The sequence below is a fragment of the Mauremys mutica genome, chromosome 5 (assembly GCF_020497125.1).
Source record: "Mauremys mutica isolate MM-2020 ecotype Southern chromosome 5, ASM2049712v1, whole genome shotgun sequence".
NCBI classification, from domain to species: Eukaryota; Metazoa; Chordata; order Testudines; family Geoemydidae; genus Mauremys; species Mauremys mutica.
Genome location: NC_059076.1, coordinates 4,180,730 through 4,204,875, shown reverse-complemented (window position 1 = coordinate 4,204,875; position 24,146 = coordinate 4,180,730). Strand labels below are relative to the sequence as shown.

General features: G+C 46.4%; 1 protein-coding gene across 1 annotated transcript in view; it reads left to right on the top strand.

Annotated features, from left to right (window-relative positions):
- TNKS (tankyrase) overlaps positions 1-24,146 on the top strand; it is a 323,782-nt gene that overhangs the window by 209,102 nt on the left and 90,534 nt on the right. Inside the window, exons 9-11 of the mRNA XM_045018479.1 lie at positions 10,338-10,459; positions 16,065-16,156; positions 16,255-16,333. Coding sequence (XP_044874414.1) covers positions 10,338-10,459; positions 16,065-16,156; positions 16,255-16,333 — 293 coding nt within the window. The remainder of the gene's footprint in view (positions 1-10,337; positions 10,460-16,064; positions 16,157-16,254; positions 16,334-24,146) is intronic.

Genomic DNA, 24,146 nt, shown 5'->3' with positions numbered 1-24,146 from the left:
CAAGGTGCAGCTTCGACCACATCCAGCCTTCCTCCCAAAGGTGGTGTCAGCCTTCCACCTCAACCAGGAGATTTTCCTCCCGGTGTTCTTCCCGAAGCCGCATGCGTCGCCTCGGGAGCAACAGCTGCACACCCTCGACGTCCGCAGGGCGCTCGCTTTCTACATCGAGCGGACTAAGCCATTCCAGCGTTCGCCCCAGCTGTTCGTAGCGGTTGCTGACCGCATGAAGGGCGAGCCGATATTCTCCCAGCGGATTTCCTCTTGGGTCACCGCGTGTATCCGGACCTGCTACGAGCTTGCTCGCGTGCCGCCATGCCGCCTCACCGCACACTCGACGAGGGCGCACGCCTCGTCGGCTGCCTTCCTGGCCCACGTTCCGATCCAGGACATCTGTCGAGCGGCCACCTGGTCTTCGGTCCATACCTTCACCTCCCACTACGCATTGGTGCAACAGTCTCGAGACGACGCAGCCTTCGGCTCAGCGGTTTTACACTCCGCCACGTCTCACTCCGACCCCACCGCCTAGGTAAGGCTTGGGAATCACCTAACTGGAATGCATAGGAGCAATCACTCGAAGAAGAAAAGACGGTTACTCACCGTAGTAACTGTTGTTCTTCGAGATGTGTTGCTCCTATCCATTCCAGACCCGCCCTCCTTCCCCACTGTCGGAGTAGCTGGCAAGAAGGAACTGAGGAGCGGACGGGCCGGCTGGGGTATATATTCAGCGCCATAGCGGCGCCACTCCAGGGGGCGCCCAGCCGGCCCACCGGTGTTGCTAGGGTAAAAAAGTTCCGAGATGCCGTGCACGCGCAGCGCGCACACCTAACTGGAATGGATAGGAGCAACACATCTCGAAGAACAACAGTTACTACGGTGAGTAACCGTCTTTTCTGACGGCTCCATCGGCACTGCCATTTGTGGAAGTCTCCAGTTCTGAGGATACAAATGTTTGGGGCGGCCTACCACTTCTGTTCCAGAAGCACGACTACTGAAGGGTTGTGATGGCACCATGACAGTTCCCCAGTTTGCCTCACCCACAGAGGTAGTACCCAGGTCTTTGAGCACAGGCTCAACAGCAGCAGGATCCACCGGGTTGGTCATATTGGAGTTCATGGCCTCAGTATTCACCTTGAGAGCTGTCCCGTTCAACTTGGGAGGATTCCCCATCTCACTCCTACAACCTTCGTCCGGTTAGACGTTCGGACATGGGATTAGAGGATGCACCGATTAGCCCGATTCTTATGGTACCGGCAGATCTGGAGAGATTCCCTTGGTCGTCTCCAAATGTTGCCATGTCATCAACACCTTCCTCTCCACGAGACAGCTGACGGTTTCAAGAGCTGCTACAGAGGATAGCCAATGCTCTTGATCCTACTAGAAGTGCAGGACAGTCAGCATCAGCTACTAGACATTCTGCACACATCAGTACTGGCAAGGGTGGCTCTACTAGTCAATGAAGCCATTCTTTAACTGGCACGCACCATGTGGCATACCTTGGCCATATGCACACTGACCCCCGAAGGGGGCTGAGAAAAGATGGGCCGAGAGAAGATACTACGCCGCCCCCCCCAAGGGGGCAGAATTTCTATTTTCACACCCTCCACCTAACTCCTTGGTGATACAGGCTAAGTCAGAGTAGACGAAACAACACCAGTGCTCCACCTTGGCAGACAGGGAGGGTAAGACATTGGAACTTATGGGTCAAAGGTCTTCTCGGCTGGACTACAGTTCTGGACCTCTAACTACTTGGCACTGATGGCCAATTATGACTTTATAAACTATGGGTGGATGAAAGGCTTAAGGTCAGACTTGACAAAGCCCTGGCTGGGATGATTTAATTGGGGATTGGTCCTGCTTTGAGCAGGGGGTTGGACTAGATACCTCCTGAGGTTCCTTCCAACCCTGAGATTCTATGATTTTATGAAGGAATTTATAGATAAGTTACCCCAGCAGGATCATGATCGCTTCCAGGCAATTTTACAGGAAAGCAGGTTGGTCACCATATCCATACTTCAGGCTGCAGCTGATTCAGCAGACACATCCTCACGTGTATTAGCAATGGGAATTATCATGAAGAGAGAATCCTGGTTACAATCCTCACCTTTCCCTAGAGAGGTACAAACCACAATCCAAGTACCTTCCATTTGACGAGTCAGACCTCTTGAACCAGAAAACCGATGATTACTTACACTCACTAAAAGACTCTAGAGCCGCTTACAATCCGTAGGCATTTTATACACTGGCACCAAAAAGAAAATTGTATTGCCTACCGCCAAGCCAAAGCTGTAGAACACCACATTTCTATCACCAATGAGCCTACAAGCCTCCTCAGAAGCGCCATAAGGTGCACAGAACCCATCCACCTGTTCGGGCAACACAGACCCCTGCACAACGCACTCAATTGTCATGAAAATGGTATTTCTGAGTGTGGCTAAAGAGCTGTCAGCCACTCCATATACCAATGTTCCTACCATCAACCTCTTTTGGGGGGTCATCTCAAACTCTTTCTACCAGCATGGAGAGCTATAGCAACAGACAAGCGGGTCCTGGACATGGTTCAACGCAGCTACACCCTTGAGTTTATGATGACATCTCCTCCACATCCCTCCCTGCTGAGAACACTCTGCACGATAGTATTCTTACTAGGGCTGTCGACTATCGCAGTTAACTCACGCAATTAACTCAAAAAAAATTAATCACAATTAAAAAAAATTGTGATTAATCACACTGTTAAACAATAGAATACCAATTGAAATTTATTAAATACTTTGGATATTTTTCTACATTTTCATATATAGTATTCTGTATTGTAATAGTAATAAAAATAATATACATTTTGATTTCTAAAATTTGCACTGTAAAAATGATAAACAAAAAAAGTGTTTTACTCATACAATACTGTCGTGCAATCTCTTTAATTGTGAAAGTGCAACTTGCAAATTTTTTTTTCATAACTGCACTTAAAAACAAAACAATGTAAAACTTCAGCGCCTAAAAGTCCACTCAGTCCTACTTCTTGTTCAGCCAATCACTAAGGCAAACAAGTTTGTTTACATTTACAGGAGATAATGCTGCCCTCTTCTTATTTACGTCACCAGAAAGCAAGAACAGGCATTTGCATGGCAATTTTGTAACTGGCATTGCAAGATATTCACGTGCCAGATATGCTAAACATTTGTATACCCCTTCATGCTTTGGTCACCATTCCAGAGGAAATGCTTCTATGCTGATGACGCTTGTTAAAAAAATATTGCATCAGTTACATTTGTGACTGAACTCCTTGGGGGAGAATGTTTTTTTGTACATAATTCTACATTTGTAAGTTCAACTTTCATGATAAAGAGATTACACTAAAGTACTTGTATTAGGTGAATTGAAAAATACTATTTCTTTTGTTTATTACAGTGCAAATACTCGTAATCAAAAATAAATATAAAATGAGCATGGTACACTTTGTATTCTGCATTGTAATTGAAATCAATATATTTGAAAATGAAGAAAACATCCAAAAATATTTAAATAAATGGTATTCTATTATAGTTTAACAGTGCAATTAATCATGGGATTAATTTTTTTAATCGCTTGACAGCCCTAAATCTTACCCTTGAGATGGTCTCCCTCTTGCAGAGACAAGCAGTAGAACTAGTCCCTTCACCCTTTCAGGACACACGGTTCTATCCCAACTACTTCCTGGTACCCAAGAAGGAGGAGGATGGAGACCCATTTTGGATCTCCAACTCCTCAACTGCTGAATTCACAAGCCATCATTCCTTTGCTAGAAAAAGGTATGTGTTTATGGCTCTTGATATGCAAGACACCTGCTTCCATGTCGATGTACACCTGACCCACAGGAGATTCCTGAGGTTCAAGATAGGACCTCAACACTTCGAACACAGGGTTCTCCCATTCAGTCCTTGTCTTCCTCTATCTGGATGACTGGCTGCTAGCAGCGCAGTCCAGAGAGGAAGCTTGAGCATCAACATCTCAACTTCTTCGACTCCTCCCTAGGAGTGAGCATTAATGTCAAAAAAATCGACTTTGCACCTTATTCAGTCCCTGGAATTCATAGGAGCTCACATTGATGTGGTTTCTTCACGAGTTATCTGCCACGGGACAGATTCCAGAGCCTGACCAAATAGTAATCTCTAACCCTTTGATTTCAGCCAGGACCTGCCTTTCCCTCCTAGGGCACATGGCAGTGTACGCATATGTCACACCATTTGCCCAGCTGTATCTTTGCTGACTACAGCTATGACTGCAAAGGATTTACTCTCTCATATGCCAATCCATGGACACTATACTCATTGTCCTGCTGGAAGACATCTTCTCACTTTGGTGGTGGAGAGACCCGCTGCAAGTCTGCTCCAGATGCCCTTCCTCCCATCTTTGCTGATCGTGACAGTCATAATGGACATGTCACTCGCAGGTCTCTGCTCACATGAGAGATCATATGGCACAAGGCATCTGGATCACTCAACATACCGGAACTTTGGGCAGTGCACAAAGCATGTCACGTGTTCTTACAAGCTATCCGTTATCACCACATCCTCCTCACGTCAGACAGCACCACCACAGTATACTACATAAACATGGAGGCATAAGATGCATGGAGGCAATATGCCTGTGGAAATGGTGCATAGAATATCATAGCCTTTTATCGGCATCCTCCCTGCCTGGCACTGAGAACGTGATTGCAGATGCCTTCAGCAGGAATTTTGCTACCAACCATGTATAGGAGTTGCTTGACACAGTAATCGTGGACATCTTTGGCTGCTGTGGGATGCCTGCCAGAGACCTTTTTGCATCACAGAATACCAAGCGCACCCAGTATTGCTGAAGAGGGAACACGGTCCCCACTCACAGGGTGATACTCTGGTCGTCAATTAGTTGGACTGAAAGAACTATGCTTTCTCCTCCATACCACTCCTATCGTGTTCCCTCCACAAACTCTGTCAGGAGAGAGCGATGGCCATTTTGATGGCCCTGTTCATAGAATCATAGAATCTCAGGGTTGGAAGGGACCTCAGGAGGTCATCTAGTCCAACCCCCTGCTCAAAGCAGGATCAAACCCAACTAAATCATCCCAGCCAGGGCTTTGTCAAGCCTGACCTTAAAAACCTCTAAGGAAGGAGATTCCACCACCTCCCTAGGTAACCCATTCCAGTTCTTCACCACCCTACTAGTGAAAAAGTTTTTCCTAATGTCCAACCTAAACCTCCCCCTCTGCAACTTGAGACCATTACTTCTTGTTCTGTCATCTTCTACCACTGAGAACAGTCTAGATCCATCCTCTTTGGAACCCCCTTTCAGGTAGTTGAAAGCAGCTATCAAATCCCCCCTCATTCTTCTCTTCTGCAGACTAAACAATCCCAGTTCCCTCAGCCTCTCCTCATAAGTCATGTGCTCCAGCCCCCTAATCATTTTTGTTGCCCTCCGCTGGACTCTCTCCAATTTATCCACATCCTTCTTGTAGTGTGGGGCCCAAAACTGGACACAGTACTCCAAATGAGGCCTCACCAGTGCTGAATAGAGGGGAATGATCACATCCCTCGATCTGCTGGAAATGCCCCTACTTATACAACCCAAAATGTCATTAGCCTTCTTGGCAACAAGGGCACACTGTTGACTCATGTTCAGCTTTTCGTCCACCGTAACCCCTAGGTCCTTTTCTGCAGAACTGCTGCCCAGCCATTCGGTCCCTAGTCTGTAGCAGTGCATGGGATTCTGCCGTCCTAAGTGCAGGACTCTGCACTTGTCCTTGTTGAACCTCATCAGATTTCTTTTGGCCCAATCCTCTAATTTGTCTAGGTCCCTCTGTATCCCATCCCTACTCTCCAGCGTATCAACCACTCCTCCCAGTTTAGTGTCATCTGCAAACTTGCTAAGGGTGCAGTACACACCATCCTCCAGATCGTTAATGAAGATATTGAACAAAACCGGCCCCAGCACCGATCCTTGGGGCACTCCACTTGATACAGGCTGCCAACTAGACATGGAACCATTGATCACCAACTGTTGAGGCCGACCATCTAGCCAGTTTTCTATCCACCTTACCATCCATTCATCCAGCCCATACTTCTTTAACTTGCTGACAAGAACACTGTGGGAGACTGTATCAAAAGCTTTGCTAAAGTCCAGAAATAGCACATCCACTGCTTTCCCCTCATCCACAGAGCCGGTTATCTCATCATAGAAGGCAGTTAGGTTAGTCAGGCATGACTTGCCCTTGGTGAATCCATGCTGACTGTTCCTGATCACTTTCCCCTCCTTTAAGTGGTTCAGAATTGATTCCTTGAGGACCTGTTCCATGATTTTTCCAGGGACTGAGGTGAGACTGACTGGCCTGTAGTTCCCTGGATCTTCCTTCTTCCCTTTTTTAAAGATGGGCACTACATTAGCTTTTTTCCAGTCATCCAGGACCTCCCCCGATCGCCATGATTTTTCAAAGATAATGGCCAATGGCTCTGCAATCTCATCGGCCAACTCCTTTAGCACCCTCGGATGCAGTGCATCCGAGCCCATGGACTTGTGCTCATCCAGCTTTTCGAAATAGTCCCGGACTACTTCTTTCTCCACAGAGAGCTGGTCACCTCCTCCCCATACCGTGCTGCAGAGTGCAGCTGTCTGGGAGCTGACCTTGTCTGTGAAGACAGAGGCAAAAAAAGCATTGAGTACACTAGCTTTCTCCACATCCTCTGTCACTAGGTTCCCTCCCTCATTCAGCAAGGGGCCCACACTTTCCTTGACTTTCTTCCTGTTGCTAACATACCTGAAGAAACCCTTCTTGTTACCCTTAACATCTCTTGCTAGCTGCAATTCCAAGTGTGATTTGGCCTTACTAATTTCACTCCTGCATGCCTGAGCAATACTTTTATACTTCTCCCTGGTTATTTGTCCAATCTTCCACTTCTTGTAAGCTGTTTTTTTGTGTTTAAGACGAGCAAGGATTTCACTGTTAAGCCAAGCTGGTGGCCTGCCATATTTACTTTTCTTCCTACACATCATGCCTTATCAATTCTGGTTCCGTCGTCTTCTCCACATATCAAAGCATTCTACACTCCCGCTCCAGACATTCCCTGAACTGCTGATGCAACATAACTGCAGACTCAGGCACCCAGATCTATGGACGCCACACTGAAAGCTAGGTTTTTGGCTGAATGCCTCCATTAGCACGAGAATGCCCATTAGCAGTGCAAGGCATCCTCTCCAGTAGCCAAAAGGAATCCATGAGATGCTCCTATAAGGCCAAATGGAAACGTTTCACTTCCAGGGCTGAACGGCAATGCCTTGTTCCCGCTGCTGTGGGCATGCAGATACTCTTAAACTATTTTCTCTATCTGAAAATCTTGGGTCTCGCTCTCAGCTCCATCAAAGTTCATGCAGATGCCATTAGTGCTTTCCACCCTCTAGTGGATGGACATTCAATTTTTATGCACCTCTTGACTGCCTGATTCTGGAAGGGCCTTTTATGTAAATGCCCGCCCATTCAACCTGTTGATACCCAATGGGACCTCAACTTAGTCTTCCTCATTAATGAACCCCTGGCCTCCTACTCTTCCTCTCCTCTCCATGAAGGTCACTTTCCTTGTTGCCATTACTTCAGCGAGGTGCGTTGGTGAACTGGGAGCCAGGGTGGCAGACCCCTCCCCTGTTCACTGCATTCCATAAAGACAATGTCTCACTCTGATTGCATCCAAATTGCTACCAAAGGTGGTTTTCTCATTCAATCTCAATCAGCCCATACATCTACCTACCTTCTTCCCCAAACCACACGTCTTTCATGGGGACGGCAACTTCATTCTCTTGATGTGCCTAGGGCCCTGGCCTTTTCCCTACAAAGGACAGAGCCATTCCAGAAGTCTCCCAGGCTATCTACTTCCTTTTGTTTGTTTTAAATCTGCTGCCTATTAATTTCATATTTCCATCCAGTGAATCTTTAAATGGGTTTCCAGGTGCATTACACATTGCTATCAGTTGTCGAGACAATCCCCATCAGGTGGGATAGGCTCACTCAATGAGAGTGCAAGCATCAACCACAGCGTGCTTCATGATGTGTCCCTTGCAGATATATGTAAGACTGCTGTGTGGAGTTGGTACACACTTTTTCCTCCCACTACACTCTAGTGTGTGATTCCACAACAGATGCTTCATTCAGCACAGCGGTCCTCCATTCTGTGATTCCATCATCTTCATCGCATTTTCCTCCTAACTACGAACTGCTTGTCAGACACCTCCGTGGTATACAATAGGGACCATCACTCAAAGAAGAAACGGGGGGTTCTTTGAGATACGTGGTCCCTATCTTTATTCCAATCCCAACCTCCTTCCCCGCTGCTGCCTATCTGATAGGTCTGTGGTAGAGAAGGAACTGGAGACACTGGCAGTCCACCCTGCCCTTTATCATCTCAGGCGAAACCACGAGGCAATACATGGGCTCACGTGCAGCCTGCCAAACGATACTACTTTCAAAGGTTCTGGCTCCAGGCATATGGTGCATGCATATAACCCTCAGTGGATACAGATAGAGACCATACATCTTGAAAAACCTCCAGTTACAGGCAAGCAACCTCCCCTTCTTCTTTCCCTTTAGTAAAGTCATATGTTCTAATTTGGGAACCCTACCCTCTCCACTTTAGTCAAACTCAAAACTTATTGTTTCATTATTAAATAATAATAATTAAGAGCAGAACAGAGTTCAGGAAAATGATTTTAATTAACTTTGTAAAGCAAAAACATGACTTTCAGACTTCATTCAGAGATTTATCTGTTCTTGCAAATCAGCCTGTGCTAATCAACACATGTTTGATTTTTTGCTTTTGCAAACTAATGACAAGGAAAGAGGAGAGAAGCATCAATGATGCTTTTTTTCCCAGTATTCTGTAAGGCCTGGTAGCATTGCTGGGCTATCTGAATCTCACTGCACTATGCCAGGCTTATTCTCGGACAGGAGAAGGTGGTTTTGACAGAACCAGTTCAGTACTTTTTGGCACAGATGGCTGTGAAGCAGTAAAACGGCTTTTGATTTATTTTGTCATCCAGTTTCATATGTGTTCTTCCTGGGCTGGCAAGTTAGTCTAATCTGTTGAAGCATGTCATCAGTTTGATGTAGAAAATGCTGGCATGTGGCCTTACAGGGTGAAGTTGCCACTGATACTATAGCTAATTCTTGCAAAGGTATTTAATTATTTGGAATTCATTCTCAAACATTCTTGATTACTTCATGATAGTATAAAATATAACTATTCTAGAATTCAGTTTGGTTGTAATTATGTTACCAAACTGTTGATTCATCATTTCTAACTTAAATAAAGAGCTGCTTTCCACAAGAGCCTTCATTACTCATTCTTGTTTTTCTAAATTATTTTTTCTGGTATCTGGTCAGAAAACCAAACAAAAAGGATTCCTCCTAACCCAGTGGTGGGAAAGTTAAGTCCTAACCTTGAGTCTAAATTTCTCTAACTTATCTGTTTTTGTCTCACTCTTATAACAGAGAAAGACAATTAACACAAGTTATAAAGTTACAGAAAACTGCTAATTCCACAAGAAATAACTTCTTAAATAAGTTAGAAATTTTGTACCTGCTGACTTTTGGTTTTGTTCATCATTTATTAAAGGTACTTGTACATATTTGGATATGAATTCATCCTGCTCTCCTTGCTCTCACCAGTGATCCCAGTGTCATCAGTGGGATTACTTGCAGTAACAAAGTGAGCAGGATTTGGTGCTTGGCCATTTTTATGTTAAAGGAGCAATATAATGGTGAGATTCTATGCTGCACCTCCTACAGGTGCAATACTGAACTCTCAGACTTGCGGGGAGAGGGTTAAGTAAGGTGGCTTTAAGCCACCTTTGTGCCCTCTTGGTCCTGGATTGATCTGGAGGCTGGAGGGTCCTCTGGTGTAATTTGGGCCTGAAATCTCTCTAGTGCTGTGTGATGCAACCCCACCTTGGCATGCCCCCTATGCTGGAGCTTGTGGTAGGGCTCTCGGAAGGTGGCCTGGCAGCTGTCTTCTGTAGTGCTGGTCCTAGAAGTCTCCTCCTCTGGCTGGATACAGTGTTTTTAGGGATCCGTATAACACTCTTTATCTTGGGACTGGAGAGGAGGATGGGAGTTTTGCCCTGGAAACTGGAACTTTCCTTCCCATCTCACCCCAAGAATATATTTCTGCCTTTACTAGGACAGAGTTTAGGATTCTGTCATCATAGCTGATGTTACTATTTAGGGCAGTATAGAAAAATTTTCTTTCCCCTTTGGTTAATTGTAGTTAGGTTTCTGAAATAAGATTTATAAATCTGATGTGTTGCTGAATATTAAGTCTGTCTTATTTCTCCAACAGATGAATTCAAAGGACATTCTTTATTGCAAGCCGCCAGAGAAGCAGACCTAGCCAAAGTGAAAAAGACACTTGCTTTGGAGATCATTAATTTCAAACAGCCACAGTCACATGAGACAGCTCTGGTGAGATTGTATAGTCCATTCATTTCTTTATGATCTATATGGAAGTAGTGCTAGCTGAAGAGTTTTTTATTGCTACACTATGAAAATGTATTCATCTAAAATTGAGGATGTGCCACCAGGCATCTTATGTGTTAAAAGTAAATCACTGCTATAGAAGAAACAGTGTACATTTTTTTTCACCCTGGAATTCAGGTTTTATGCAGGATTTCTCCAGAATCCTGCAAGTGAGCTACTGCTCACTTCTTCTTGTTTAACCTGTGTGTTCTCCCCACCTGATTACCTTCCCTGTAGTGACAGCTGCTAGAGGGTTTCTCTGTGTTCTGCTATCACTGCAGTTTGTCTTGTTTTTTCTCTCTATCTTATCTTATGTTTTATGGACACTTGTTGCAAAAAATGTTTTGGGGTGGCAGAGGGTTGAGATGAAGCAGGCAACAGAAACATATTGTGCTGGTTTATGGGGGGTTGGAATAAATTAGCAGGCTGCCCTCTATCTTTCATCTTTTATTTTTGAAATCAGTTTTTCACCGCAATCCCAGTTAGACTTGCTTCTTGATGAAAATCATTCTGCAACATTCCCACACAGATGAGATTATTAATAATACTTAATTCTTTCAACATCTGATAGAGGTTAGCAGTGAAATGTTTGATGGCATTCCTGGTATATAAGGGCTTTCTGGCTCTCACTGACCGACCAGTTGTTTCCCTTGTCCAGCTGATCGGTATAACTCTCTGCTGGCGAAGTATATTTGTTGTGATAGCATTCAGACTTGTCTAGCATTACATAAGAACATAAGAGTGCCATACTGGGTCAGACCAAAGGTGCATTTAGCTCAGTATCCTGTCTTCCAACAGTGGCCAATGCCAGGTGCCCCAGGGGGAATGAACAGTACAGATAATCAAGTGATCCATCCCATCGCCCATTCCTAGCTTCTGGCAAGCAGAGGCTAGGGACACCATCCCTGCCCATGCTGGCTAATAGCCATTGATGGACCTACCCATGAATTTATCTAGTTATTTTTTGAACTCTGTTATAGTCTTGGCCTTCACAACATCTTCTGGCAAGGAGTTCCACAGGTTGACTGTGTGTTGTGTGGAAAAAATACTTCCTGTTGTTTGTTTTAAATCTGCTGCCTATTAATTTAATTTGGTGTCCCCTAGTTCTTGTGTTATGAGAAGGTGTAAATAACACTTCCTTATTCACTTTCTCCACACCAGTCATGATTTTATAGACCTCTATCATATGCCCCCTTAGTCATCTCTTTTCCATGTTGAAAAGTCCCAGTCTTATACTCTCCTCATATGGCAGCCGTTCCATACCCCTAATCATTTTTTGTCCTTTTCTGAACCTTTTCCAAAGAGGGGCGACCACATCTGCATGCAGTATTCAAACAGTATGTGGGTGTACCATGGATTTATATAGAGGCAATATGATATTTTCTGTCTTCTTATCTAGCCCTTTCTTAATGATTCCCAGCGTTCTGTTTCCTTTTTTGCTGCCGCTGCACATTGAGTGGATGTTTTCAGAGAACTATCCACAATGACTCCAAGATCTTTCTTGAGTGGTAACAGCTAATTTAGACCCCATCATTTTATATGTATAGTTGGGATTATGTTTTCCGATGTGTATTACTTCGCATTTATTAACATTGACAGTTGTTACTGGATTTGCCTGTGGTAGTTGGTCCACCTATGAGTTCTCAATTCTTGTTGAGGTCTTTGACATGTAAGACTGTTAAATATCACAAGACGCAAAGTACCCCAGCAGTATGCTGAACTTTGTGCTCGCTGTGGTCATGGCATTACCGAGCAGGGGGCCTTCCGTATGAAGGTACAGTGTCAGTTGTGTGTATTTTTGTGTGTGAGTGACTTCACTGGAACTAGCCTCTGCTCTCAGTTCATCATTTGAGCTAGCAGTGAAATCAAAGAACATAGAGCCAATGTCCCAGCAGTCTTTGACATAGACATAGAAAGTGAAGTGGGATGGAACTGATGATCCCATTCAAATCAGTGTGACTATGTTGTTTTACTCTGAGTGTTAGAAGAAGGATTCTTCACAGCAATAAGTTATAGCTATTATGTATGACTTTTGTGCTTGCTGTTTAAAAACCCTGTGGCTGGGCCCAGAAACATCAGAAGATCAATAGGCCCTGTCTTACAGGGACCAGTAATTAGCATTTGTCCAAAATGGTCTCTCATCCTAGTGGTGGTCTTTTCCAACCATCACTCTGGAATTTAGGGCCTGATTTTCAGTCACCTGGAATTGTGGGTGCTCAGTTTCTCTGAAAATCAATCCTTTGGCATCTCAATTTGGGGCCCAAAATTAGTGGACATGTTTGAAAATCTCAGTCCAAGGGGTGACTGGCCCTAATGCAGTGGCAGGGCTGCCGGGGGGGAGGGGGGTGCAATTTGCCCCAGGCTCCGCAAGGGCCCCCACGAGAATGGCTGAGGCTCCCTCCCCGGCCCGACCCCGTCTCCGCCCCTCACCCGGAGCCTCAGCGTATCCAGGAGCATCCCTCGACAGCCGCAGCGTGGCCGCGTGGTAAGGGGGCGGGGCTGCGAGCTCCACGCCGAGCGGCGGGAGCTGAGCCCAGCCTGGAGTTCGCAGCCCTGCCCCCTCACCACGTGGCTCTGAGTGGGGAGGGGCTCAGGCCCCGCCGGAGCCACACTGCGGCTGTCCAGGGATGCTCCTGGATGGGCTAAGGCTCCGGGTGAGGGGAGAGCCGGTTGTAAGGGGCTGGGGGGGGGGGTTGGCTAAGGGGCAGGAAGTCCCAGGGACAGTCAGGGCACAGGGAGGGGGCAGAGGTTGGGGGGGCAGTGAGGGGACAGGGAACGGGGAGGTTGGATTGTGGGCGTTCTGGGGGTCTGTCAGGACTCAGCGGGGGAGTGGATAGGGGTCAGGGCAGTCAGGGGACAGGGAGCGGGGGTGGGATCCTGGGGTGGTGGTGGGGGGTGGGGTCTCTGGGGACGGTGAGGGGACAAGGAGCAGGGTGAGTCAGGGATTCTGAGGAGGGTGGGCAGTCGGGGGGCAGGAAGTGGGTGGGGGTCAGATAGGGGGCAGGGCCAGGCTGTTTGGGAGGCACAGCCTTCCCTACCCTAAAGCTCATTCAGCAGTTTGAGGCTTGCAGAAGAGCCAAGCTGTGAGCTTTTCCATTAGGGCTCCCATCCCTTTCACTTCTCAAATGCTGAGTTATAGTCTGTATTTAATTTCAGTGCCATAGGGAGATTCATGTCAGGGGAGGGGAGCTTCATTAAAATTAGCCACTGGGGGAGGGATCACATGAGAAGAGCAATATCCTTCCCAGCCCTACCAAGGGAGACCCCCTCCCCTGCATTCCCTGAGACTCCAGAGGGGTTAATTCAGTGGTTCTCAATCTTTTGTACTGGTGACCCCTTTCATATAGCAAACGTCTGAGTGCGACCCCCCCCCGCCCCCTATAAATTAAAAACTCTTTTTTATATATTTAACACTATTATAAATGCTGGAGGCAAAGCGAGGTTTGAGGTGGAGGCTGACAGCTTGCGACCCCCAGTAATAACCTCGTGACCCCCTGAGAGGTCCCGACCCCCAGTTTGAGACCCCCTGGGTTAATTTAATTTTAGCACCCTGTGTCCATTCACATGCATGTGCTATTTTGAGTATTTCAGTTTTCACAACATAGGCTCATCCCAGATTCTGGAACAAGCTCAAATGCTCAGTTTGTGGAGTATGTACATAGTCTATACTAAAGACAAACCCACAGTAACCGTCTCCAGTTTGTGAGGGACCCCATGGAGCCAGTCTCTAGGAAACAGATAAATGCATGGCGGTTAAGTCCATTATTGGCTATTAGCCAGGATGGGTAAGGAATGGTGTCCCTAGCCTCTGTTTGTCAGAGGGTGGAGACAGATAGCAGGAGCGAGATCACTTGATCATTACCTGTTAGGTTTACTCCCTCTGGTGCACTTGGCATTGGCCATTGTCAGTAGACAGGATACTGGGCTGGATGGGCCTTTGGTTTGACCCAGTATGGCTGTTCTTATGTTCTAACCTAAATGAACCCAAAGTTATGGAGACAGATATGAGTCAAGGAAGCCAGCAGAGTATCAGAAACCTGGAAAAATCTCTGCCTGGATGGGCTCAGGCGTTTGGTAACAAGCTGAGGTGGTTCAAAAGTTTTGGATTTTTTTTTAAGCAGAATTTGTGTATTGTTTCTTTAAACAATCAAACACAGCAAGCAGCAAATATTTGGCCACACACTTCTGAAACCCCAAACCATATTCAGGTTTTGGCAGACTAATTTCAGCTTTTCAATTAAAAAAACACAACAAATTTTGAAGGAAAGCAGACATTGTCCGTGATTTTTTTCTGCTTTTTAAAAACCCCTAGTTTTCGATCCAGAAAAAGTTTTGACGGAAAATATTTGTCCAACCCTTTTAATGAGCTTTAGAGCCTTTTAGCACTAGCTGATGCTGAGACCCAGTGATACCTTGTAAAGAAGTTCTCAAAACTGGGTTTGTGCCGAGATGCAGAAGGTTTATTTTTCCCAGGGCCGCCCGTGAGGCGGGGAGCAAGTGGGGCAATTTGCGTCGGGCCCCACAGGGGCCCCCATGAGAATACAGTATTCTATAGTATTGCAATTTTTTTATGGAAGGGGCCCCTGAAATTGCTTTGGCCCAGGACCCCTGAGTGGCCCTGTGCAGTGGTGCAAAGGAGTAAGAGGGAGCATGGCCCATCACCCCACCCTACCTGAACGTATGGCTTCATGGGCAAAACAAAGGCTGCGTGCCCAGTACTCTGCAACCCTCCCCACAAACCAGCCCGCAGAGTTGACGCACACTAAGAGGAGAGAGGGAGTATATCATGCCTAGTAAAGGACTGGAGCAAATTATTCCTGTCTTCCCCTAGGCAAGGGAGGTTATGGAGGCCCTTGCTTCCAAGACACCCCACTAAAGATACCTCTCACTTGGAACATTTAATAAAACTATTCCATGCAGAATATAAGAACATAACATAAGAACATAAGAAAGGCCGTACCGGGTCAGACCAGAGGTCCATCTAGCCCAGTATCTGTCTACCGACAGTGGCCAATGCCAGGTGCCCCTGAGGGAGTGAACCTAACAGGCAATGATCAAGTGATCTCTCTCCTGCCATCCATCTCCATCCTCTGACGAACAGAGGCTAGGGACACCATTCTTACCCATCCTGGCTAATAGCCATTTATGGACTTAGCCACCATGAATTTATCCAGTCCCCTTTTAAACATTGTTATAGTCCTAGCCTTCACAACCTCTTCAGGTAAGGAGTTCCACAAGTTGACTGTGCGCTGCGTGAAGAAGAACTTCCTTTTATTTATGCTTTTACAGATGGTGACTTAACCATTTCTCATGTGTGACTAATAGTTATAAAATCAAAATTGTTTTAAATGCAGCATGATTTAGCTTTAATAACTAGCTTGCATTTTACTTGGTGTATTTTATATTGAGGCAGAAACCGGATACATTTTGGTAGGATTCTATTTGTAAGCTTCAGTCTAATGTTCAGTGGGATATGTAAAAATGATATAGCACGCATCATGAAATATTGCATAGTCTAAGTAGTAGATAATTTTTTTGCTTTGTTTTGCAGCACTGTGCTGTCGCTTCCCTGCATCCTAAACGGAAACAAGTTACAGAACTGTTGCTCAGGAAAGGAGCTAATGTTAATGAGAAAAACAAAGAGTAGGTGTCCGAAAATTTAAGCCAAATTTTACATTCCCAAAGGACTAGGTAATACAGTATTTGGATGATAAAACTAACGTCTGCCATTTTTCACCTAGCTTCATGACGCCTTTGCATGTTGCAGCCGAAAGAGCTCATAATGATGTCATGGAAGTTCTGCATAAACATGGCGCAAAGGTAAATATATTCTGAATACAGTAGTAGGAGGTAGATGGTCTTGACGTTAAAGCACATGGCTAGCTTTTTCCTTACTGTGCCTTGCACTTCCTGTGTGACCCCAGAAGTGTGCTGCTATTGAATCAGTGGGAAAGGCTGACTTCTCAGCACTGGAAAGTTAGGCTTGGAAGGGTTAGATCGCTCTCAGTACACAGTGAGAACTCACCCATTTCTTTAAAAGTCTTGCCCTGGATTTTCAAAAAATGCCAAACACTTGGTGGGGGCTGTTGAGTTCTCAGTACTTGTGGAAATCATGCCAATTTTAGTTAGATGTCTAGCTATAGAGTTTTGAAAACTTTGTTCTCAGCCTTCAGTAATTAACTCTGTTCTTGTTTTCCCATCCAAAAAACCCTTTTATTAATTCACCCTTTTGCTGTAAATAATGACCACTACCCACACAAGACATTCGGAAGTTCACTGTGAGTTGTGGTTTTAAAGGTCATGTCTTGGAAGCTGTAAGATTTTGGATGACTGTAGCAACTAATTAGAAAATTGTTATTGTGATGATTATCGTTTTGCCACTTACCTTCTCTCGAAGACATTTTCTGAATGAAAGGCATTTTTTATGAATCAGTTAAAATTTGAACAATCTTATTTTTGCTTTTAGGGTAGTTCAATTTGCTATAGCTGAGTCTGCATCCAGGTAGCTAGAAATGAAGAAGTATACCTGTAATAACAATCTATAATGTCACTTCTGAAGTACTAGGAGGTGAGAGCAATGTAATTGAACGTATAGTTAATACAAATCATTTTTATTTTAAGACAACTGAATTACAATTTAGGTGTCCATTTTAGAGCTAATTTGCAGATCTCAGTATCTGACTCACTTCCAAAGAGGTTTAATAGAATCATAAAATATTTTAATGACTGTACCATGGTACGATGTGTCATGTTCTAGAATGCTGATACAGCTGTAGCTCGCCTAAGACTTTTCCAAGGAGATTTTTTTTTAAGAGAAAAGCATTTGCACTCATTCAAGCTGTTAATGTGGGAAAATGATTACAATTATCTCCTGATAATATAGCTATATGCTAGAAACAGTAATCTCATCTGTTGTTTACAGCAGCAGATTGAGATTTCATAGGATTATGGGCCAGATTTTTCAAGAGTTCAGTATCAGCAGATATTGAGGAGCGGGGAGGGAATAACAGCATTGGGGAGATTAAAATAATAGCTATCCTAGAACAGATCTCTGGTATCATCTAAGAACAGTAGTTTTGATAACTCATGGTTAGGCCTGGAAGGATTAGATCGCTATCAGTAAATATTGATTTCACCTTACACACGCACCAACAAAAATATTTTCATCAGTAGTAATCAAGAATTTTCAGACAGGCAAAGTATGAAAAATGCTGCTGGAGAACTTCTTAGAGTTTCATGTAAGGATATTTACTTTGCATGTTTTGACATGAAGTGGGCAATTTGTATTTTAATGGTTATAAAGCTTTTTTTTTTAATCTCCATGTCTATTACATAATTGTCTGTCTCCCCCCCCCCATAATTTTTCACAACTGTGACAAATCAAAAACTGATTTTTTTTAAATGCTCAAAAATAAACACTGAAATTATACACATCTGGAGGTGGGAGACAAATGTGTAGGAAGCACTAGAGTTCATTGGGTCAGGGCCTTCATTTGAGATGACTTGGCACTATTTTATACATTAAGTGAAAGCTCTTCTGCTCCGTGGGGAGTAGCTGCAGTGTGTGTAAAATTGTGTGTTTCATTAAAAAACATACCGGGCATAGGTATGATGTACTTGGGCAGCTATTTGGGTGGGCAGGGGAAGGTTCTTTTTCTTGTGTGGGGGTGGGGAAGAGAAACTGATTGTATTGCACAGTTAGGACTCAGTCCTGCAAGTTGCTAGGCATTCTAGCCCTAATCCAGAAAAACACTTATGCGGGTGCTTAATTTTAAGCATGTGAGCAGTTCAGTGGGACCAGATCAGAGTAAGAACGGTCAGCACCTTGCGAGATTGAGCCCTCACTGTATGTATTTTGTAGGTTAAACACACAACTTTTTTAAAGTGCAGGAATGTGATTTTTGTTTTGTGTGTGTGGGGCAAGATCTAAAAACAGCTTGGTTGGAGATGAGATTCCAACAGACACCTTAGCATTTGCATTCCCTTTTTGGTGACAGGGATTTAATTATCTTTATTCTTAACTCATGGTGAACTACAAAGTTGTTGATGTTGTTGACTGCTCAGGATCAAATGGCAAGGTGAAGGCTGTGTTTATAGTAATATCTCTTGTCTGGTTGATCTATGTAGGTACCCTTTATTTATTTTCAAAGAATAGTTGTAAAAGCCTCAAAACCACTAGTAATGTCCAGGATCAGCTAAAATAGATGAAGAGTTTGCCATAAATATTTTGGCAAGAATTACATAACCAGCTGATCTTTGTCTACTTCATTCCTTGTGGGATTGAGAAACACAACAGATCTAAACTAAGAGCAGGAAAAAGTCAAACACTCCTTCTAGAACATTCTTACAATAAGCTGCTAAGTATGCCAGACATGATTAGTCATACCATGCACATCCGCAGTTCGTTGGAACTGCTTTGTGCCCAAAGGTGTCATTTAGTGGGGATTGGTCCTGCTTTGAGCAGGGGGTTGGACTAGATGACCTCCTGAGGTCCCTTCCAACCCTGAGATTCTATGATTCTATGGAGCAGCTGTCCAAACTGTCTACTTCCCCTTTAAGCACAAAGTATGCAAGTCAACATTTGGGTAAATGACCCAAGGCTAGACTTCATTCATGCTTGGTGGCATGTTGTAGGTGGACACTGTTCAGTCACATGGATTTCTCTGTCAGGAAGTTCAAATGAGCACTGTGATGGCTATGGCAATTTCCGACAATATTTTTGGGAGACATTATTGAATTAAATAAGTGTCTTTGGAGTCATTGTATTAATTGAATGCTTTATGTCTTATGGGCCAGGGTTGTACACAACCTCTTCAGGGGGAAGCTGTGAGACGTGAGACCTGGGGGTTCAAAGGACTATGTTAAACAATGTGCCAAATAAGGGTAGACTTTGGGAACAAAAGGTGTTTTCCTGGGGAATCTCTAGGGGGAGGTGAATGCAAATTCCCCACCTCTGGTTATGCAAAAGCCAGGCTCTTTGAAGCCATGTCCTGAGGTTTGGGCCATTATCTGTTGATAACCAGTTACATGAGGCCGGGCTTAAAGGCCCAAGCTGTATAAAGGAAAGATTGAGCTATTCATGTTTATTCTGGTTATGAATCTTAGATTTATGAGCTGTTAATCACAGGGAAAACCCATTTATGGGTTTTGAATGACTCACACCTACCAGAGCCTGATGTTGGAGTTGGAGTGATCTCTGGTAAGCTTTTTAGCATGCATGTAGTTTCTTCTTTTTTTAATATGATTTCTCTGTAATGGTTTCATCAAAGAATAAATGTGCTTGCTTAGAAAGTGCTATGTGGTAACTTGTAATTGCAGGCAATACATTGGGCATACATAGCCTGTGGAGAGAAAGCAAAGTGCAGATGCTGGCTTTTAGATGGTTTAGCATGCTGGGCATAACACTGTGAGCAGGGAATCATGCAGCCTGGAAGAACCTTAGTCGAGAGAGAGAGAGGCACAGGTCTCCACCCTAGAGAGGTGATGGCTGAGGGGGCAGGAGCCTAGAATGGGTCCCCTCCGTAGACCACATAAGGGGAATACAGGTGTAACTGCCCTGTAACAAGCACTTTTAACAGTGAGAGTGGTATATTTTTACATGATTGCCCACTGGCTGATATTACAGCAGCTTCATTTAAATGAAAATGTTCTGCAGTGATATGCCTGTAAGCTGAACTATCCTAGCAGAAATAGATTCTCTCTAAAGATAGTGAGCTGCATCCTAGCACCATCTTCCTTTAGCCACTCTAGCAGCTCAGTGGGGAATAAGAGCTGCCCCAAGAGGGAAGCTGTGGATTCCCCTAAAGTAGGGGAAGTCTTTGTGTAGCATACAGTCAGTGTAGCTATTTGCACCCACCCTGCGTGTCAGGGGCCAGATGGAGTGGCCCCCACCCTAGGGGACTGCCCAAGCTGTGACAGTTTAGAGGAGCGGTTCCTAAGCTGCTGTAGGTACTGTGAGGAACAGAATATAAAGGTTGTTTAGAGCCACCTTCCTTCCCCTTCCCCACTAGCTCCTGTGCACCCGTCTCAATCTGTCCCCACACTAGCCCTTCTGAACCCCAGTCTGTGACCCCACCCAGCAGTCCTGTGTGCCCCAGTCTGTCCATCTCCCCATATCCCATGCCTCCTAGCCTGGCCTGATGAGCAGGGCACTGCGAGGAACGTAGTCACTGTCCCCTCCCTCTCTGTGGCTGGCTTCTCCAGCCCCTGAGCCAGATGCCCTATCTTCTGGCACCACAGCAGCCCCTGATGGGCAAAGGTATAATTGCAGCACCTCCCTGGCAGAATCTCTTTTCTGCCAGGGGAAAAAAAAATCTGTTAGGGGACATGAATTGTGCATGTGTGCAGGGGCACAGAATTCCCCCAGCAATAACAATAAAAATCTTAAATGAATCAAACTGTTCAACAGAATCTTTATGGATAGGAATTCCAGGCTTGAATAATAAGAATATAACGGTAGGTATATACTACCAACCACCTTACCTTACCTCACCAGGATGGTGACAGTGATTGTGAAATGCTATAGAGCAGCTATAAAAACAGAAAATGCTATAAGAATGGGAGATTCTGGTTTATACCCATACTGACTAGAACAGGGGCCCGCAACCTTTCAGGAGTGGTGTGCCGAGTCTTCATTTATTCACTCTGATTTGTTTTGCGTGCCAATAATACATTTTAATGTTTTTAGAAGGTCTGTCTCTATAAGTCTATAAACTATTGTTGTATGTAAAGTAAACAGGATTTTTAAAATGTTTAAGAAGCTTCATTTAAAATTAAATTCAAATGCAGATCTGATCAGTTTAGTGCAGTGGTTCTTAACCTGCGGTGCAGGCACTCCCTGGGGCAGGGCCGGTGCAAGGATATTTTGTGCCCTAGGCGAAACTTCCACCTTGCACCCCCCCGCCCCTTGCACATCAGTTCATTGAGGGGCAAATCCCAATGATCCTTTATAGACCCCAGGGGCCAGCCATGCCCAGGTGCTGCTCCTCAGACCAGGTTCCCGCCTCCCCGCAAGCCCTCCCCACCCCGGTGGCCCCCGCCCTGAGTCCACTCACTGGCTTTGCCGGGCTTGGGCCGCTGCAGCAGCTCGGCAGGGAGGAGCTGCCTTCTGGAGGCACCGGAGAGCCAGAGTGTCCCGCTTGCGGCAGCAGCGAGCCCCAGCCATGGAGGAGCCGGCACGGCGCAGGGGAGCAGCAGCCCTGCAAAGGCAGCGGCACCGCTAGTGGGGAGTAGCCATGCTCCCTCACCCCTCCTTCCCAGGCTGCGGCCCGGCGCCCCCCCAGGGGCTCCTGCAGGTGATGTATGCGGGCGCCAGCCCCCATGCGCTCACCTAGGGTTACCATATTTCAACAATCAAAAAAGAGGGGAGAGCCCTGCCCTAGCCCCACCCCCATCCACTCCCCACCCTGATGGCCCCAGTCAGAACCCCCAACCCCCCCTTTTCCTTGTCCCCTGACTGCCCCCTCCTGGAACCCCTGCCCCTAACGCCCCCCCCCCAGAACCGCACCCCCTACCTGTCCCCTGACTGCCCCAAGCCTTATCCACACCCCCGCCCCCAGACAGACCCCCAGGACTCCCGACCATCCAACCCTCCCCCTGCTCCCTGACTGCCTCCCAGGACTCCCCTTACCATGCCCATGCTGGTCAGACGCTGGCTCCACGTGGAGGCCACACTCCGCGTGGAATGCTGAGGCAGCGGGAGGGGGGAGCTGCGGGAGGGGCAGCGGCGGCTCACGCTTCTGGGAGCCGCAGAACCCAAGCGTGGTGAGGAGGGAGCCGGGGGGGCGCTCCTGCCTGGGCTTTGGCCCGGTGCCCCCCCTGAGGGGGGGCTCCTGCAGCGGATGCATGCGGGCAGTGGTCCCTGTGCGCCCCCCGGCTCCCTCCTCACCACGCTCGTGCTCTGTGGCTCCCAGGAGTATGACCTGCCGCCACCCCTCCCGCAGCAGGCTCGGCCCCACGCCCCGGCGGCTCTCACTCCCGAGCGCGGTGAGGGGGGAAGCCAGGGGGCATGCCTGCCGCCAGTCTGGGGGGCTAGTGGCCAGGACCCCGGCTGGCAGCCACGTGCCAGGCAAAATCGGCTTTGGCACACGTGTCTTAGGTTGCCGACCCCTGGACTAGAAACATGTCTCCTCAGGATGGGATGCAGAGAGAAAATTTCTAGACACTATTAATGACTGCTTCTTAGAGCACACAAGGGGAGAGGCAATTCTTGATTTAGTCCTAAGTGGTGCACAGGATCTGGTCCATGCTTGGGATGTCCCTAAACCTCTGATTGCTAGAAGCTGGAACTGGACGATGGGATGGATAACTCGATAATTGCCCTGTTCTGTTCATTCCCTCTGAAGTGTCTGACACTGGGCTAGGTGGACCATTGGTCTGACCCAGTGTGGCATTCTTACTCTTACCTATCTCCAGGAGAAAGGGAAAATCAACAGCTTTAAACATTGTACCCAAGAGGCCACATGGTGTCCTGCTTCACTAGGGATGAGTGCTGTATTTGGTGTCTGGGAATCAAACCAAATATAACACAAGACTGTCAGAGCTGCAAATATTGTCAGCCAGGGTCATGAGATTGAAATGGAAGCACCTGAAATTCCTTTTTAGATCTTATACCCTGATGAAAATCAGGGCTCTGGATTAGTGCCACACATGCCAGCACAGACTCAGCAGCTCAGTAGGCAGTACCACTTCTGCCCTTTCTGAAAGCAGTCTGTTATCTGACAGCTCAAAATCCCTGGAGCCAGAGGCTCCAACTCTGAGGGTGCTCCAGGGCTCCTCCCTCTCCCTCCAAGCACCTCCCGCTCGCTGTGGATCAGCTGTTCCGCGGCATGCAGGAGGCACTGGGGTCATGCTCATGGGAGGGGGTGGAACTGGGCAGGAAGAGGCAGGGTGGGGACTTGAGGGACGGTGTGGATTGGGGGCGGGGCCTGGGGCGGAGCAGGGGTGGAGCACCCCTGGGGCAAAGAGGAAGCCGGCGGCGCCTTGTGCCTGGAGTGAGTCAAGCCTTCAGTGCTCTTGTTTTGCTAAAGCACCAAAGCATGGTAGTGGACTCCCATATTCTTGGGTGAGGCATTGCCTCTCTGCAAGCAGTGTATGCAAGAAGTTCCGACAGATCCAGCAGCTCTTAAATACACAACTGCTCAGGGTCGGCTCTACCATTTTTGCCACCCCAAGCAAAAAAAAAAAAAAAGGCCGCTCGGACTGTGGCACCCCAAGAATGGATGGAATGCCGCCCCTTAGCATGTGCCTCCGCGGGCATGTGCTTCCTCTGCTGGTGCCTGGACCCAGTCCTGCAACTGCTATAAGCCCTCAGCCACAGACAGCTTCCTGTTGAAGTCTCTGGGTACTCCATTCTTGACAGACACATGGTCAGTATTCAAATCAGAGGATTCCAGGCTGCAGCAGCAGCAGTGCTTACTCAATGATCCATTAGCTTCTTTCATTCTATTGTCTTTATGATAGTGGCTTACTGTAAACAGCACCGTAGACAGTTAGGAGCATTGTCATGATAAAGAGAGAGTTCTTAGCACCATGATAGCATTGTTAGAGCTGATATGGGAATCCATTTCCTGGATTCCTGTTCTGTCAGTGTAGCCTGCACCAACATCCATATTAGCGCGGGCAGGGCTTGGCT